General features: G+C 45.6%; 1 protein-coding gene across 5 annotated transcripts in view; it reads left to right on the plus strand.

Moving 5' to 3' along the window:
• The window catches only part of DYNC1I1 (dynein cytoplasmic 1 intermediate chain 1), a 379,676-nt gene that overhangs the window by 10,356 nt on the left and 353,154 nt on the right, over nt 1-16,166 (plus strand). For 4 of the 5 annotated variants that reach the window (XM_066584515.1, XM_066584516.1, XM_066584517.1 and 1 more), the window contains exon 2: nt 6,786-7,016. The exons of the other annotated variant lie outside the window; for it this stretch is intronic. In XM_066584515.1, coding sequence (XP_066440612.1) covers nt 6,795-7,016 — 222 coding nt within the window. In that variant the 5' untranslated portion in view covers nt 6,786-6,794. The remainder of the gene's footprint in view (nt 1-6,785; nt 7,017-16,166) is intronic. 5 annotated transcript variants of the gene reach the window in all.

Consider the following 16,166-nt stretch of genomic DNA (forward strand, 5'->3'; position numbering starts at 1 on the left):
AGTACCAAATCAACTCGGGCGAAGCCGGGTATATCAGCTAGTTGGTTTATAAATGTCCAATGCTTGCAAGAAAGACTATCAGCTAAGATGGACTCATGAAAGTTCACATACTTTTATCCATTTAGCTTCTCTGTACAGAGAAAGCTCTGTTCCTACTCCGTTAGTACCTTCCATTGGAGATCCATGTTAAGACGATTTCTTGATGTACACTGCAGACGGAAGGCTTCAATGGATGCTACTGTACGGCCATACAGAGGCATATATTGCCAATAATACCTCATAGTAAAAAAATGTATACTGCTTAATCTGAGGTTTTTAGCCCTACACCTCTGCACAGTCTACTAAATGCATGCCCTCTCATACCAGCCTAGTGTATGCCGAAAATAGACTCTTGGCATATATTGGCTAAATGGGGACTTCATGGTATATACCAAATACAGTTCACTATAAAAGTGTGAACAGTGGCTTACATAGGTGGGCTGATACATTATTAACCACAATTTATTTATTACCCCCCACCAAGCTGGGTACTCATTTTACCGACCTCGGAAGGCTGAGTCAATTTTGAGCCGGCTACATGATAGAAGATATGTTCTTATAGTTCCTTTGGCCCACATGCTTCCTTCTACCATATAATTAGAGAAGCAGGCAGTATAAGAGCTCATTATCATACTAATTGCTCCTGATAGTAGGTTGTTGCATAATACGGTCCACCCCACTGTCATGAAACTTTCATTGATAGTCAGAGAAGTAGCGTCTCGCTATGTCAGCTGTGTATATGGCTTAGATGCATTGTTTAACACAACGAAGAAGAATGTCAGAGTCAGCAGCATATGATGCCAGGATGATGCCACTCACTTTACTCTGCTGAGAATGATGTATAGATAGCCCGCAGTCTGAAATTAGGTTTGCACAATATGTGCCTATAGGATTTTCCTCCAGAATTGCCATTTTGATGGCGCAAGCGAAATAAATATTAGCGGAGAGTCGATGAAACACAGCAGTGAACATAGCCTAAGGTTTAGTAAAGGGGGTTATGTTTTAGTTTCTAATTAAACACACAAGCAGAAGGCTAAATGGCTGGACGAGGAGTTTGCGGAGGCTTTGTATGCCGTTGTTGTATGATGCTTTATATCATGCCTCCCCTATAGGCAGTGCTACTATAAATGAACATCTCAGTGATAGGATGGAGTATTCGCCTCTTTGGCAGCTCTATTATAGTTCCATGCAACACCCTGCCGTAATACAGCCATGTGCATGGAGTTTGAAGAAATAGTCAACTTATGATAAGCCGCTTGCTTTGGCATTGATAGCTGCTGGAACCACCAGTGATCAGCAGATGTTGATGCCTGAAGTCTTGTCATACATTTCCATAGCATCCAGTAAATTACCCCGGTCCAGTCCACCAGGGTGGGAGCCACTCCTAGTGCATTATATGTGGTCCTGAATGGGGGACTACTTTCTATAACATCCAAATACCTACCATAGCGGTGCATGCGAACAGTGGGTGTTCTTTTTGGGGTGCTGTTTAGTAGATGTAATTGTACCCACTGGTATAACTCCATAAAGCTCTTCACAGTGCTGCACCACTCTATATCATCTTCTTCATCTTTATCCATCCCGTACACGTGCTCTCCGTTCTGCTAATGACTTTAGACTAAAGGCCTATTTAGACACAACGATAATCGCTCAAAAGATGTCGCTCAAGTGACTTTTGAGTGATAATCGTTGTGTCATTTACAGCGCAAGATAATTGCTCAAGATGGGCGATCACCTTGCGCTGCCAGCGGAGGATGCAGAAGACAAGCGGGGTGTCCTTGCTTTTCTTCTGCATCCAGCCATTCCCCGCTCTGGGCGCCTGGCTGTTATACATCCGAGCGCTCGGAGCGGAGGATGCAAAAGACAAGCAGGGTGTCCCCGCTTGACTTCTGCATCCAGCTGTTCCCCACACCCGACCGTTATACAGCCGAGCGCTCGGAGCAGAGGATGCAGAAGACAAGCGGAGTGTCCCTGCTTGTGTTCTGCATCCGGCTGTTTTCTGCACGGAGCACTCCGAGCAGGGAATGAAGAAGACAAGCGGGCTGTCCCTGCTTGTCTTCTGCATCCAGATGTTTTCTACACGGAGCACCCAGCTGTTATACAGCCGAGCACTCCGTGCCGGGTATGGAGAACAGAGCTGAACCGCTCTGTTCTTCATACCCAGCCTGTGATCATGGAGCAGGATACAGCTGAAATAATAGTATCAGCTGTATCCCGCTGTGAACTCCTGATAAGGCTCATTGTTGTCTTTCAGCACGCTGAAAGACGATGATGAGCGACGGCATAACGAGAACTGCAGGATGTCAGTGCAGGTACACACAACGATTATCACTCAAAAGACGGCTTTTGAGCGATAATCGTTGTGTCTAAATGGGCCTTAAGGGTCTACATGGGACAACTATCTGCTGAAAAATCATTCAAACGCGTTATTTTCAGTTAGGCCTTAGTCACACGGGCGTTTTTTCACGCGATTTGCGCATCGCATGACGGATGCGCATGCGCAAATCGCGTGACCGGCGCCGAAAAATCGGCCCAAAAATCGCCCGAAAATCTGCTCCTAGCCGCGTTTCATTAGAAACGGGCCGGAGCTGTCCAGCGCATTGCATTCAATGGAGACGGCAATACAGCGGCTCCATTGAATGCAAGCGCTGCGGGCGAGTGTGGGATGAATTGTCGGGAAGGGGTTAAATATATAACCCCTTTCCTGCAATGCATCCTGAAAAGTGAAAGAATAAAAAAAATGTATGTACTTACCTGCTCCCTGCAGCTGGAGATCCCGGCGGCTGGCCTGCAGTGGGTGTGAAGGGGGTGTGACTCAGGCTTGCCCCTGATTGGCTCAGCGCTGAGCCAATCAGAAGCAAGTCTCAGTCACACCCATTCATGAATTCATGAATGGGTGTGACTGAGATCAGCCTCTGATTGGCTCAGGCTGAGCCAATCAGGGGCAAGCCTGAGTCACACCCCTTCACACCCACTGCAGGCCGGCCGCCGGGATCTCCAGCTGCAGGGAGCAGGTAAGTACATACATTTTTTTTATTTTTTCACTTTTCAGGATGCATTGCAGGAAAGGGGTTATATATTTAACCCCTTCCCGACAATTAACCCCGCGCACGCCGGCAGCCCATTGCTTTCAATGGAGCGGCTGTATTGCCGCTCCATTGAATTCAATGGGCAAACATCGTTCTTCTCTGCCACAGCTGTTCCAGCTGTGGCAGAGAAGAATGATTTATCTTCTATATGTTCTCATTGGGGTCGGCGCTGCTGCCGCCGGCCCCATTGAGCGCATATAGAGAAGAGAACAGGAATCGCAGATCGCAGATAGGTGCGATCTGCGATTTCTGTTCTCTAATTTATCGGACGAGCGCATAAAAAGCGCTCATGTGTCCGATACCATTGCAAAGCAATGGTTTTAAAAAATCGCAGGACGCATGCGCATGCGCAAATCGCGGCAATAAACGCCCGTGTGACTAAGGCCTAATACGGTAGTTGTCCCGTCTAAATATGGGACTTGAAAGAATATTGAGCAAAAATTCTTGCGGTAGTCACTTCTATTCAGCTCACTCAAAAAAAAGACTAGTGAGTGAGTTCTCGCTCAGTGCAAACGGGCAATCTGGTAAGTTCGTGTAGGTCTTATTCACCTTGCCCACACAAATGTAATATATTTAAGGCTGGAGGGAAGGATATAGACACACAGGATCGGATACAGTTTACACCAAACATAAACCGAACTTGCTAGCAACAAAGGGAAAACAGGGACAAAGACCTTACACCAACATCAGGCACCAGATACTTACCAAAGTACTAAAACAACAAGGCATATGTAAATATAAATTAGTACGAGGTATTGGTTGATATTTTGGCTAAAATACCTAAGCTCACAAACCCACCTCCAGTGTCTTTGTTATCTTGTGAGTCCCTACTCTAACAAGATAACTAAAGGGTGCGGCGCTCAGCCAATCAGAGGCAATGCTTTCTGTAGGCACATTTTTCACAATCCTGACCAGGAAGCTATCCCGGAGAACTTCAATCAAGTGCCGGGGAGCTTCAGAAAGACGTGCGCCGGAGCCAGACAGCGCCTCTTAGGTGACGTGTTTCTTTTTTTTTTTGTCTTTTTATGCAGCTAGGGCTTATTTTCATAACAAAGCTTAAATTTCAAGCCCCCCCTTCCCAAAAATCCACGCACGTGGTGCTACAAAGTCACGCGACTTTGTAGCACCACGTGTGACTTTGTAGTGACACAATCGCAATATCTCCACGAGAAAATGCAGCGATATCGCACACAATACCGATGCGAGATTGCAGCGATTTTCGCATGTCCATATCGCATCACCCGTGTGAAACAGGCCTTATACTATGTTATATCTTATTTTGTGTAATTTAGAAAGTACTGGGGAATATTTTGGCGCTATATAAAGATGATGGGTATTAAGAACTATTAGCAGATCCCACTGATATCCTTACCGTCAGAATGATAAGTTCTATTTAAAGAGTATTTCTACCTGAGATGAAAGAGGATCACATGTAAATATAGACCCTTGAGCTTTTCTTTGTCGTTATTCTTTATTTCAATTTTGATCAACTGTTTCTTAGTTCTAATACTTTTTCTTCTCTACAAGTTTTCTAAAAGTGACAACAGGTAATAGCCGTCATTACAGCTCCTGTGTGCATTGTCACCTCTTTCATTTCACACCTGAATGGCTAATCAACCAGGAAATGCAATGACAAAGGGACAAGTAAAGTATGAATATATAACCAGGCAGATAAATCTTTCAAAAGCCTGGAAGGGAGGGTACAGTTTCTCCTTCTGGAGACTGCCTAGTAGGTGTGAGGAGACTTAAGAGGATATGCAATGCTTCTCCGGGAAATTTGACAACATCTCCTATTTGCATACCAAGAGTCTAAAAAAAGTAGATGGCAAACAGTAAAAGCTGCAACGGCTGCTAGGGGCATAATTATAAGGGGACAAGGGCAACAGCCCAACCTTGACCCCAAGGCTTGAGGGTGCACAAAAGGTCCAGGCTTTTGTGGTTTACATTTTGAAAAATAGAAAAAAATAACTTGAAAGAAGATGATAAATCAAGGTTTTATACAACCACAATTCTAAAAAAGTTGGGACTGTGTAAAATGTAAATAAAGAATAAAAGAATGCAATGATTTGTAAATCTCTTGAAACCATATTTTATTCCCCATAGAACACATCAGAAGGTGAAGGGGGGACACTTGCATTTCATTAAAAAAAAAACTTGCTTAGAAATTGATGGTAGCAACACAGCTCAAAAAAATTGGGTCAGAGCCATGTCTACCATTGTGTAGCGTCTCCTCTTTTTTGCAACAGTCTGTAAATGTCTGGGAAGCGAGGAGATCAACTGCTGGAGTTTGGGGATAGGGGTGTTGTCCCATTCTTGTCTGATGTAGGATTCTAGCTGCTCAGCTGTTCTGGGTCTACTTTGCTGAAATTTTTGTTTCATAATGGCCAAAGGTTACCTATTGGTGAAAGGTCTGGACTGCAGGCGGCTGGTTCAGCTTCGGGACTCTTCTTCTGTGAAGCCATGCTATTGTGATGGATGCAGTATGTGGTTTAGCATTGTCTTGCTGAAATATCCAGAGCCTCCCTGAAAGTGACGTTGTCTGGATGGGAACATGTGTTGTTCTACAACCTCTATATACTGCTCAGCATTGATGGTGCCTTTCAGGATTTGTGAGCTGCCCAACCCCCCCCCCCCCCGCCATGCCATAGGAACTAATGCAACGCCATACCATCAGACATGCAGGCTTTTGAACAGGGCGCTGACAACAAGCGGGATGGTCCCTCTCCTCTTGAGCCTGCAGGACACGATGTTTGTGGCTTCCAAAAAGTATTTCAAATTTAGATTCATCTGACCCCAGAACAGTTTTCCATTTTGCCTGAGTCTATTTTAAATTAGCTTTGGCCCAAAGAAGATGCCGGCTTCTCTGGATTGTGTTGCTATATGGTTTCTTCTCTGTATGACGCAGCTTGAGGGTGTGTTCACATGTTACAGAAACACTGGGGTTTTTCCTCAGCCGAAATGATTACTATTAAAGTGAATGGGATTAAAGTAAATCCTGTTCACATGTAGAGGAAATAACGCTGCAGATTTTCTGCTGTAACTGTACTGTAACTCTAATTGACGGTTTTGCTGCATTTCCGCTGTGGAAATTCTTCAACGGAACTACAGCATTTCTGCAATGTGTGAAGGCACCATTAACTTGCGTTTGTGGTTCGCACAGTGAACTGAATGATTTCTGGAAGTTTTGCCAAGCCTATGCAGTGATTTGCATTACAGAATCATGACTGTTTTTAATGCAGTGCCACCTGAGGGCCGTAGATCTCAAGCATCCAACATGTTTGTGTGTATGTCTGTTTCTCTCTCACATAGCTTCTCCTCCCTCCCCTCCATCTTCTCTTTATAGACTATCAACAGCACATTAACTGATGTGACAGTGAGCTGTAAGTCCATTTTGTCTACCAATATAGATTTCAGCAGTTTTTCAGAGTGAGTGAGGGGGTAGGGAAGGAGCCTAATAAATGCAGAAAGAAGCATTTTTCTCTGATAAGATACATTACAAAACTGCATATATTCACCTGTATATTTGATATATACAAGGTTGGTTGAAAGTTCAAATGACTCTTTAACTGATTTTATATGTGATTTAAATTTCTTTGTAATTTTATGTATTTATAATATTGACATGATTTTTTTTTCTTTTCTGTGCAATAACACCAGGATTTTGTGATGCCCCCAAAACGTAAAGTTTCAAAAGACAAGAAAGATCCAAAAAAGCCAGAGAATACAGCGGCTACAGCGAGTAGCAGCCAGGAAAAGGTAGCGAAGGCACAAGAAAAGTTGGTTCGGGTTGCGCCAGCCAAAGGGCTTGGACGACGTATCAAGCAGGAGGTTACAGAGTCTGCCCAAGTCACTCTTAATAGTGAGCAAGCTCTGCCTGACAAACTCCAGGTAACAGATTCATACTGGTAGCTATCAGGGTCTACATAGGACGGAAATGTTGCAGATCTTTCCTGCATTTGTGTGTTGGAAATACACTATCCTACCAAAAGTAATTGGAGACCTCAGAAAAATCACAGAGAGGGGAATATTAAAGAGACAAAAAAAAAATAAAAATCACAGAAAGCAGCCCATTTAGACACAACGATTATCGCTCAAAAGATGTTTTTTAAACTTTTGAGTGATAACTGTTGTGTCCATTTACACGCAAGTTGATCGCTCAAACGTTGAGCGATCACCTTGCACTCCAAGCGGAGGATGCAGAAGACAAGAGTGCCCGGCTGTCATACAGCCGAGCGCTCCGAGCGGGGTATGAAGAACGCAGCTGGACCACTTGTTCTTCATACCCCGCCTGTCCTCAGGGACGGGATACAGCTGAAACAACAGTATTAGCTGTATCCCGCTGTGAATCCCTGATAAGGCTCATCGTTATCTTTCAGCATGCCGAAAGACAACGCTGAGCGACGGCTTAACGAAAACTGTACAATGTCAGTGCAGTTACACACAATGATTATCACTCAGAAGCTGTCTTTTGAGCAATAATCGTTGTGTCTAAATGGGCCTTTACTGATATACTGATACAAGACAGCAGTCATATACACCACTTATCTCTCAACATGCAGACAGCTATACTGCTAAATGGAGGAGCAAAAACCACATGTGAGGACACTGATGAGACAGCCACTCACAAGCCCTCCTTTTATAGAGTGTCTGTTTAGTGTTTATTCCTGCACAAAAGAGCAGATACAGGGTGTCAGACCACATGGGACATGTAGTGCACCATGCAGGCTTACAACCTATTAGTGACGCCATATTTAAATCCAGCGGGTTGCTCTGCACCCCACCGATGAACAACACTGGCAATGGCACCCTTGGCTCCCCCAGCATTCAAAATTACACTACATGTTATTAATAAATACTGATAAATGCAAGGTATTAGCTGATATTTCTACATATCAGCTGGTATTTCCCTCCATTCATCCTGTAAATGTCTGGCAAATTCTCTCAATGGTGCAAGGAGCGTCATCATTGGATAGTTGAGCAGTAGAAGAACATTCTATGGAGTGATGAATCACATTACTTCAAATCAGATGGAAGTACCTGGGTGTGGCGATGGCCTAGGAACGTCTTCTGTCCTAGTGTGCTGTGCCAACAGTTAGGTACGGCAGCGGTTCTGCTATCTTTTGGGGAGCCTTAACATGACATGGTCTTGGTCCGTTAGTTGTAGTGGCAATAACCATGAACACGGAGGCGCACCTTGACATTCTAGACAATAATGAGCTGTCGACAATGTGACAATACGGAATGGTCACCAATACTTCCAATAAAACAACTTACTTTATCACAAATCCAACATTGTTTTATATTTTTTTGAGGATTTGGCTATTCCACAGTTGGACTGGCTGGACAGAGTCCCGCCCTAAACCCGACTGAACATTTTTGAGATGAATTGGAACATTAGGTCAGGATTAGAGATGAGCGAGCATACTCGTCCGAGCTTGATACTCGTTCGAGTATTAGGGTGTTCGAGATGCTCGTTACTCGTAACGAGTACCACGCGATGTTCGGGTTACTTTCATTTTCTTCCCTGAGAAATTTACGCGCTTTTCTGGCCAATAGAAAGACAGGGAAGGCATTACAACTTCCCCCTGCGACGTTCAAGCCCTATACCACCCCCCCTGCAGTGAGTGGCTGGCGAGATTAGGTGTCACCCGAGTATTAAAATCTGCCCGCCCGCGGCTCGCCACAGATGCATTCTGACATAGTTCAGGGAAAGTGCTGTTGATGCCGGAGCTGCTATAGGGAGAGCGTTAGGAGTGATTTTAGGCTTCAAGAACCCCAACGGTCCTTCTTAGGCCATAGAAATCGCAGATTCCTGTTCTCTTCTCTATATGCGCTCAATGGGGCCGGCGGCAGCAGCGCCGACCCCATTGAGAACATATAGAAGACAAATCATTCTTCTCTGCCACAGCTGTAACAGCTGTGGCAGAGAAGAACGATGTTTGCCCATTGAATTCAATGGAGCCAGCAATACAGCAGGTTCCACTGAAAGCAATGGACTGCTGGCGATCGCGGGATGAATTGTCGGGAAGGGCTTAAATATATAAGCCCTTCCCTGCAATTCATCCAGAAATGTGTTACAATAAAAATATATACCGTATATACCGGCGTATAAGGCGACCCCCCAACTGTCACCTTATACGCCGGGAATACAGCGGAGCAAAGAATAAAATTCATTACTCACATCCCCTGGCGGTCTGCGGCGCTGCTGCAGGATGTCGCTCCCTCCTGGTCCCTGGCAGAGCATTGCTTTCTGGACACAGGGCTTGAAATCCCCGCCTCCAGAAAGCTACTGTGATTAGCTAACACACACCGTCAGCCAATCACAGCCATTCAATGACATCATTGTCATTGGCTGTGATTGGCTGAAGGCACGTGTGTTTTCTGGAGGCGGGGATTTCAAGCCCTGCGTCCAGAAAGCAATGCTCTGCCGGGGACCAGGAGGGAGCGACATCCTGCAGCAGCGCCGCAGAACGCCGGGGGAAGTGAGTAATGATTTTTATTCTTTGCTCCGCTGTATTCCCGGCGTATAAGGTGACAGTTGGGGGGTCGTCCTATACGCCCCGTCGCCTTATACGCCGGTATATACGGTATATATTTTTATTTTTACACATTTCTGGATGAATTGCAGGGAAGGGCTTCTATATTTAAGCCCTTCCCAACAATTCATCCCGCGCACGCCGGCAGCCCATTGCTTTCAGTGGAACCTGCTGTATTGCTGGCTCCATTGAATTCAATGGGCAAACATCGTTCTTCTCTGCCACAGCTGTTACAGCTATGGCAGAGGAGAACGATCTTTATGCTGACAGTGGGGGGGGGCCCACTCTTTCCGCTATTGTGGCTTAATAGTGGGACCTGGGAACTTGAGATGCAGCCCAACATGTAGCCCCTCGTCTGCCCTATCCGTTGCTGTGTCGTTCCCATCACTTTCTTGAATTGCCCCGATTTTCACAAATGAAAACCTTAGCGAGCATCGGCGATATACAAAAATGCTCGGGTCGCCCATTGACTTCAATGGGGTTCGTTACTCGAAACGAACCCTCGAGCATCGCGATAATTTCGTCCCGAGTAACGAGCACCCGAGCATTTTGGTGCTCGCTCATCTCTAGTCAGGATATATAAACAGTGTCCTTCTTCTATGAGAAAACTTGACAGAAATTTGTTGGATGAATGGAGGGAAATACCAGCTGAAGTGTATCAGACATTAGTAGAAAGTATGCCACGGAGAGTATCCAACGTCATTAGGGTCAAAGGAGCCCCACTAAGTATTAACATATGGAAATACTACATTTGATTCTTGCTGAGGTGTCCTATTACTTTTGCTAGGATAGTGTATTTAAAAGGGCATATTAGTCCCCTACCAATCTAATGGATGTCTTTAACTGATGGTTCTTTGCCCGGTGTGGTGTGCTGAGGCTCTGTGACAGCCGCAAGAGGAACATGGATTTAAAAAGAGTCTCTGGATACATGTACAGGTGATAAAGTGCAGCTGGACTACAAAGGAGGATGGTGGCTGATACAAGGGACGTGTAGCTGAGGACTGATAAATGGTACAGATCACTCCTGCTATTAAATATTCTGAAAAATAGTGGGACGGCTTCTAAAAGAATATTCTTATATTTAAACATAGTAACATACAATGTTAAGTTGAAAAAAGTCACATGTCTAGTTGAGCCTATCCCCCCCCCCCATCACCCAATGTTGATCCAGAGGAAGGCAAAAAAAAAACACAGTGAGGAAGAAACCAATTTTCCCCATCTAAAGGAAAAAAATTCCTTCTTCTTGACTCCAAGTCTGGCATTAGGAATAATCTCTGGATGAACAACCTCTCTGATGTTAATAATGATTATAACATATAATATTGTATCATCCAGGCCCCTCTTAAACTGTTTTATCAAGTTCGCTATCACCACATCCTCAGGCATTGGGTTTCATAGTTTTACTGCTTCTAATGCCCATTTAAACAGGACGAATGTCGGGCGAACGATGCCCGACACTCGTCCCTGTGTGTCCTCGCTCCCATGCTCACTCACAGAGCCGCCAGCAGGGGGGTGGGGAGGCTGCAGGAGGTTTCTCTCTTCGCACTCCCCCGCCCCTCTGAATTGACATAACACAGCAACTGTTCAGTACTGAAGTCTGCTATTTACACTAAGCGATCGTGTAAATAGTGGCCGTTGAATACTGAACATCCGCTATATTATGTCAATGGAGAAGGGTGGGGGAGCAAGAGGAGAGAACTCTCCTCCAGCCTCCCTGCTATGAGCCAGCGATACTACCTCCCATGCAGCAGCACGAGAGGGAGTATGTGCGGAGACAAGTGTCGGGCATCCTTTGCCCAACACTCGTTACGTCTTAATGCTCTTTTACAGTAAAGACTCCCTTCTATGTCGGTATAAAAACCTTCTTTCCTCTAGACATAGAGGGCGCCCCCTTGTTAGTCACAGTCCTGGGTATAAATAGATGATGGCAGAGATCTCTGTATTGCCCCCTGATATATTTATACATAGTTATTAAGTTGTCAGGACGAGGTCCGGGATAATGGAAGTCCCTGAGATAACCCGCAACCCCTTTCCCTGCCTACTTGCCCCCCTGGGCTAACCCCCAGGGCGACAACTGGGCGCCGGTCCCTACACTCACTAGGGAAGCGGGACACGGGAAAGACAAACAGACACTGGAGACAAACAAACAGTAGAATGGTCAGACCATCCGGGTCGGCAATAGGAGGGTACGTGGTACAAAGGGGTCAGGCAAAAACAAAGTCAAGTCCAGAAAGCGCTGCGGAATAAGCACTGCGGAATAAGTTGGCGCTATACAAATAAAGATTATTATTATTATTATTATAGAAATCAGAAAGTCTGAAAGCCGGGGTCACAACAGGAGTCAAACAATTCGCGCGTGCAGCTGGAAGACCAAACTAACACTGGCAATGCTGGAAGGAAACAGACAGATTTAAATGCTGTCAGAACTCCCGCCCCAGCAGCTGATTGGGGCGGGGAGCCTGACAGCAGCAGGGCCCAATCAAGGAGACGCTGGGAACACCGCCCTCAGCCTTGCTGAACAGACGGATGCCAAGGAAGCATGCCCGGTAGTCATGGATATGGGGACGCGGCGCGGGGCAGCACCCGCTGCGTCCCCAGCAACCCGGCGACGACCAGATTTACCGCGGCCAGGGGAAATCACTAGAACCGGTGCTCCCCTGCGCCGCACTCCTGCAACCCGGATGGTAGGACCGGTAGTGCGAGCACAGAGGCCCCGAGAGTCGCCAGTTCTGACTTAAGTTGCCTCTCAGATGTCTTTTTTCTAAATTAAATAACCTCAATTTTGATAACCTCTCTGGGTATTGTAGTCCACCTATTCCGTTTATTACTTTAGTTGCCTGCCTTTGTACCCGCTCAAGCTCTGATATGTCCTTCTTGAGCACTGGTGCCCCAAACTGTCCACAATATTCCATGTGTGGTCTGATCAGTGACTTGTAAGAACAATGTTCTCGTCATGTGCCCCTAGACCTCTTTTGATGCACTCCATGATCCTATTTGCCTTGGCAGCAGCTGCCTGACACTGGTTGCTCCAGTTAAGTTTACAGTTAACTAAAATCCCCAAGTCCTTTTCCACGTGAGTTTTGCCGAGAGATTTCCCACTTAGCATGTAATGGTGACATGTATTTCCTTGCCCATGTGCAGAACCTTACATTTATCAGTGTTAAACCTCCTTTGCCACTCTTCTGTCCCCAACTTATCCAGATCTATTTGCAGCCGTGTACTGTCCTCTCTTCTGTTAATGACTGTATACAGTTTTGTATCATCTGTAAATATTGATATTTTACTGCACAATCCTTTCACAAGGTCATTAATGTATTAAAAAGAATAGGGCCCAAAATAGACCCCTGTGGTACCCCACTAATAATGGTGACCCAATCAGAGTATGTACCATTTATAACCCCCCTCTGCTTTCTATCACTGACCGGTTACTTACCAACTTACACACATTCTCGCCCAGACCAACCAATCTAATTTTATATACCAACCTTTTATGCGGCACAGTATCAAACGCTTTGGAAAAGTCCAGATACACAAGATCCAGTGACTCCCCGGTCCATTCTAGAACTTACCTCCTTGTAGAATCTGACCAGATTGGTTTGACAGGAGTGATCTCTCATAAACCCATGCGGATACGGTGTTATACAGCCATTTTCCTTGAGGTCCTCCAGGATAGCATCTCTTAGAAACCCATCAATCATTTTACCCACAATAGAAGTAAGACTTACTGGCCTGTAGTTTCCAGATTCACTTTTCGACCCCTTTTTAAATATTGACACAACATTTGCTATGTACTAATCCAATGGAATAGACCCCATCACTATAAAATCCTTAAATATAAGAAACAACGGTCTGTCTATCCAATTTCTTAATTCCCTTAGAACCCGGGGGTGTATTCCATAGGTACCCAGATATTTGTCTATTGTAATCTTTTTAATGTGTCTCTGTACTTCTTCCTTGGTTAAACTGGTGACATTTAGTAGAGAGTTTACTTTATCACTCTGCATCTCATCTGGCACGTGCTACAGGTAGTATTTCAGAAAATACCACGTTGGAGGTCCTTGCCTTAAGCTTACATCCTAGTTCTCTGAAATAGGTTTTAAGGACCCTCCACCTACCTCTAACGTTGTCATTGGTGCCAATGTTTATCATGACCGTTGGATCCTCACCAGCTCCTCCCAGCAATATGTCAACTTGATCTGCAATGTGTCAAACTCGAGCTGCAGAAAGACAACACACCGTTTGACGATCCTGGGCTTTGTGGCAGATTACCCTGTCTGTCCCCCTAATAATTGAGTCCCCCACCACTAGGATCTGTCTAGCCTGCCCTGTGTTCCTATTACCCTTCGTACTGGAGCAGTCATCTCCCTGGTGGTCAGGCCATGTCGTGCTGCAGCGGTGCTAACCGTATAATGGGATGTGCCAGTTCAGGACTAGCCTCCCTGAATCTCTTCCCCCTACCCCTCCTTCTGTCGCCCAGCTAGCTGCCTGCGCATCCTGCTCTCTGGAACTACCACCCACCCCTGCATCTACCCCAGCAAGTGCAGCTCAGTAAGCAGCAAACTCCTTTCCATATTGCCAATGGATCTCAGTGTTGCAAGCTGCACCTTTAGATCCATGATCTGGGCTTCCAAATATGCAACATGCTTACATCTCATACAGCAGTATGCCCCCTCCAACGGCTGTTCAGGGACTGCATACATGGCACATGATGAGAGTCCTGTTTACATCATCCAGTAGGATGAGACCAGCCAGGAATAGGGTCGCACATCAGCTGCATGGTCTGATTCTATAGTATATATGCCCTTGGTGGAGAGAGGGCAGAACAGTCATTTAGTTGTGGGGAATTGTTTAATTCTAATCCAGATGTTCTCAGTAAACAGGTTTTTGCATATTTCATTCTCTCAATGACATGAAATCATCCTGTGCCCCTGACAGAATCTTCCCTCCTAATAATTAAAGGGGTTGTCCCGCGCCGAAACGGGTTTTTTTTTTTTCAACCCCCCCCCCCCGTTCGGCGCGAGACAACCCCGATGCAGGGAGGTAAAGAAAGCTCACCGGAGCGCTTACCTTAATCCCCGCGCTCCGGTGACTTCTCTACTCACCGCTGAAGATGGCCTCTTCCTCCGTGGACCGCAGCTCTTCTGTGCGGTCCACTGCCGATTCCAGCCTCCTGATTGGCTGGAATCGGCACGTGACGGGGCGGAGCTACACGGAGCTACACGGAGCCCCATAGAAGACTGCAGAAGACCCGGACTGCGCAAGCGCGGCTAATTTGGCCATCGGAGGCCAAAAATTAGTCGGCTCCATGGAGACGAGGACGCTAGCAACGGAGCAGGTAAGTATAAAACTTTTTATAACTTCTGTATGGCTCATAATTAATGCACAATGTACATTACAAAGTGCATTATTATGGCCATACAGAAGTGTATAGACCCACTTGCTGCCTCGGGACATCTCCTTTAATTCCCTTTGGTCTCCCTATAAGAAGAATCTGAACGGTTCCACGTTACAGATTTCCTATCCGAGAGCAGGTGCGCGGTGTAGAACCGTGACACTAATTACTGTCACAGTCATGCTATTCTATGTAGATAAAAGCAATGTGAATAAGAACTGCAGTGACATAAACCAGCCCAAAACTAACATTTCTGGAGGAAAAAATAACTACTTCAGGATTTGTCACCATTATATGCTGCCTTAATTACAGGGGTAGTGCTTGGGCTACGGTCAGCTCCGGGCAAACCCAGGCAGGTGCCAGGGTCCCTTGATCCTCGAGGGGCTACTCTGGGATTGATCCAATCCTCATTCTTTGAAATTAGTTGTATCCGCATCTTAAAGATGCAGACACAATTGACTATGAAGGCAGCACTGCAGGAAGCTGAGCGCTTCCAATTCCACCATCCAATGCCTTCTCTGTCACACAATGGGAGCGATGATGTCATCAAACTGCCTGCATCATTCTGCACGATCCTGGCTAGAGGAAGCCAAAGCAGAGGATGGAGGACCCCTTGGGAACATGATGGAGGTGGGTGAGTTTATTATTTTTACTTTATTTTAGTGTTTGGCCACAGTGGGGCCTTAATTGCTCCGGTACATAGTGGGACCTATAAATTACTCAAGAGGAAAAGTGGAAACTAATTTATGATACAATGGGCACAGTGCGACCTTATTAATGACTCAGGGGCTTATCAAGGTATATAAATGACTTAGGGGACACAATGTGACTTATAAATTACCAAGGGGATACAACAGGGCCAATAAATTAATAAGGGGAGCCACTGTAACTGTGTCGCCCAAGGGCCCACATAGGCCTAGAGCCAGTACCGGGTAATGCTATCGGAACAGCTTGTCCTCAAAATATTGACCAGTTGGCTATTTGCAGCTGAAAGCAATGATCAGCTGTTAAAGTTTGGGAAATCTACAGGCAGCAACGCATTTCTCCTCCATTGGCTTCTGAAGAATAAAATTTTGTATTACATTGTCCTCGTTCAAATGAAAGGGTGAC

Source organism: Eleutherodactylus coqui, chromosome 12 (genome assembly GCF_035609145.1).
Source record: "Eleutherodactylus coqui strain aEleCoq1 chromosome 12, aEleCoq1.hap1, whole genome shotgun sequence".
NCBI lineage: Eukaryota > Metazoa > Chordata > Amphibia > Anura > Eleutherodactylidae > Eleutherodactylus > Eleutherodactylus coqui.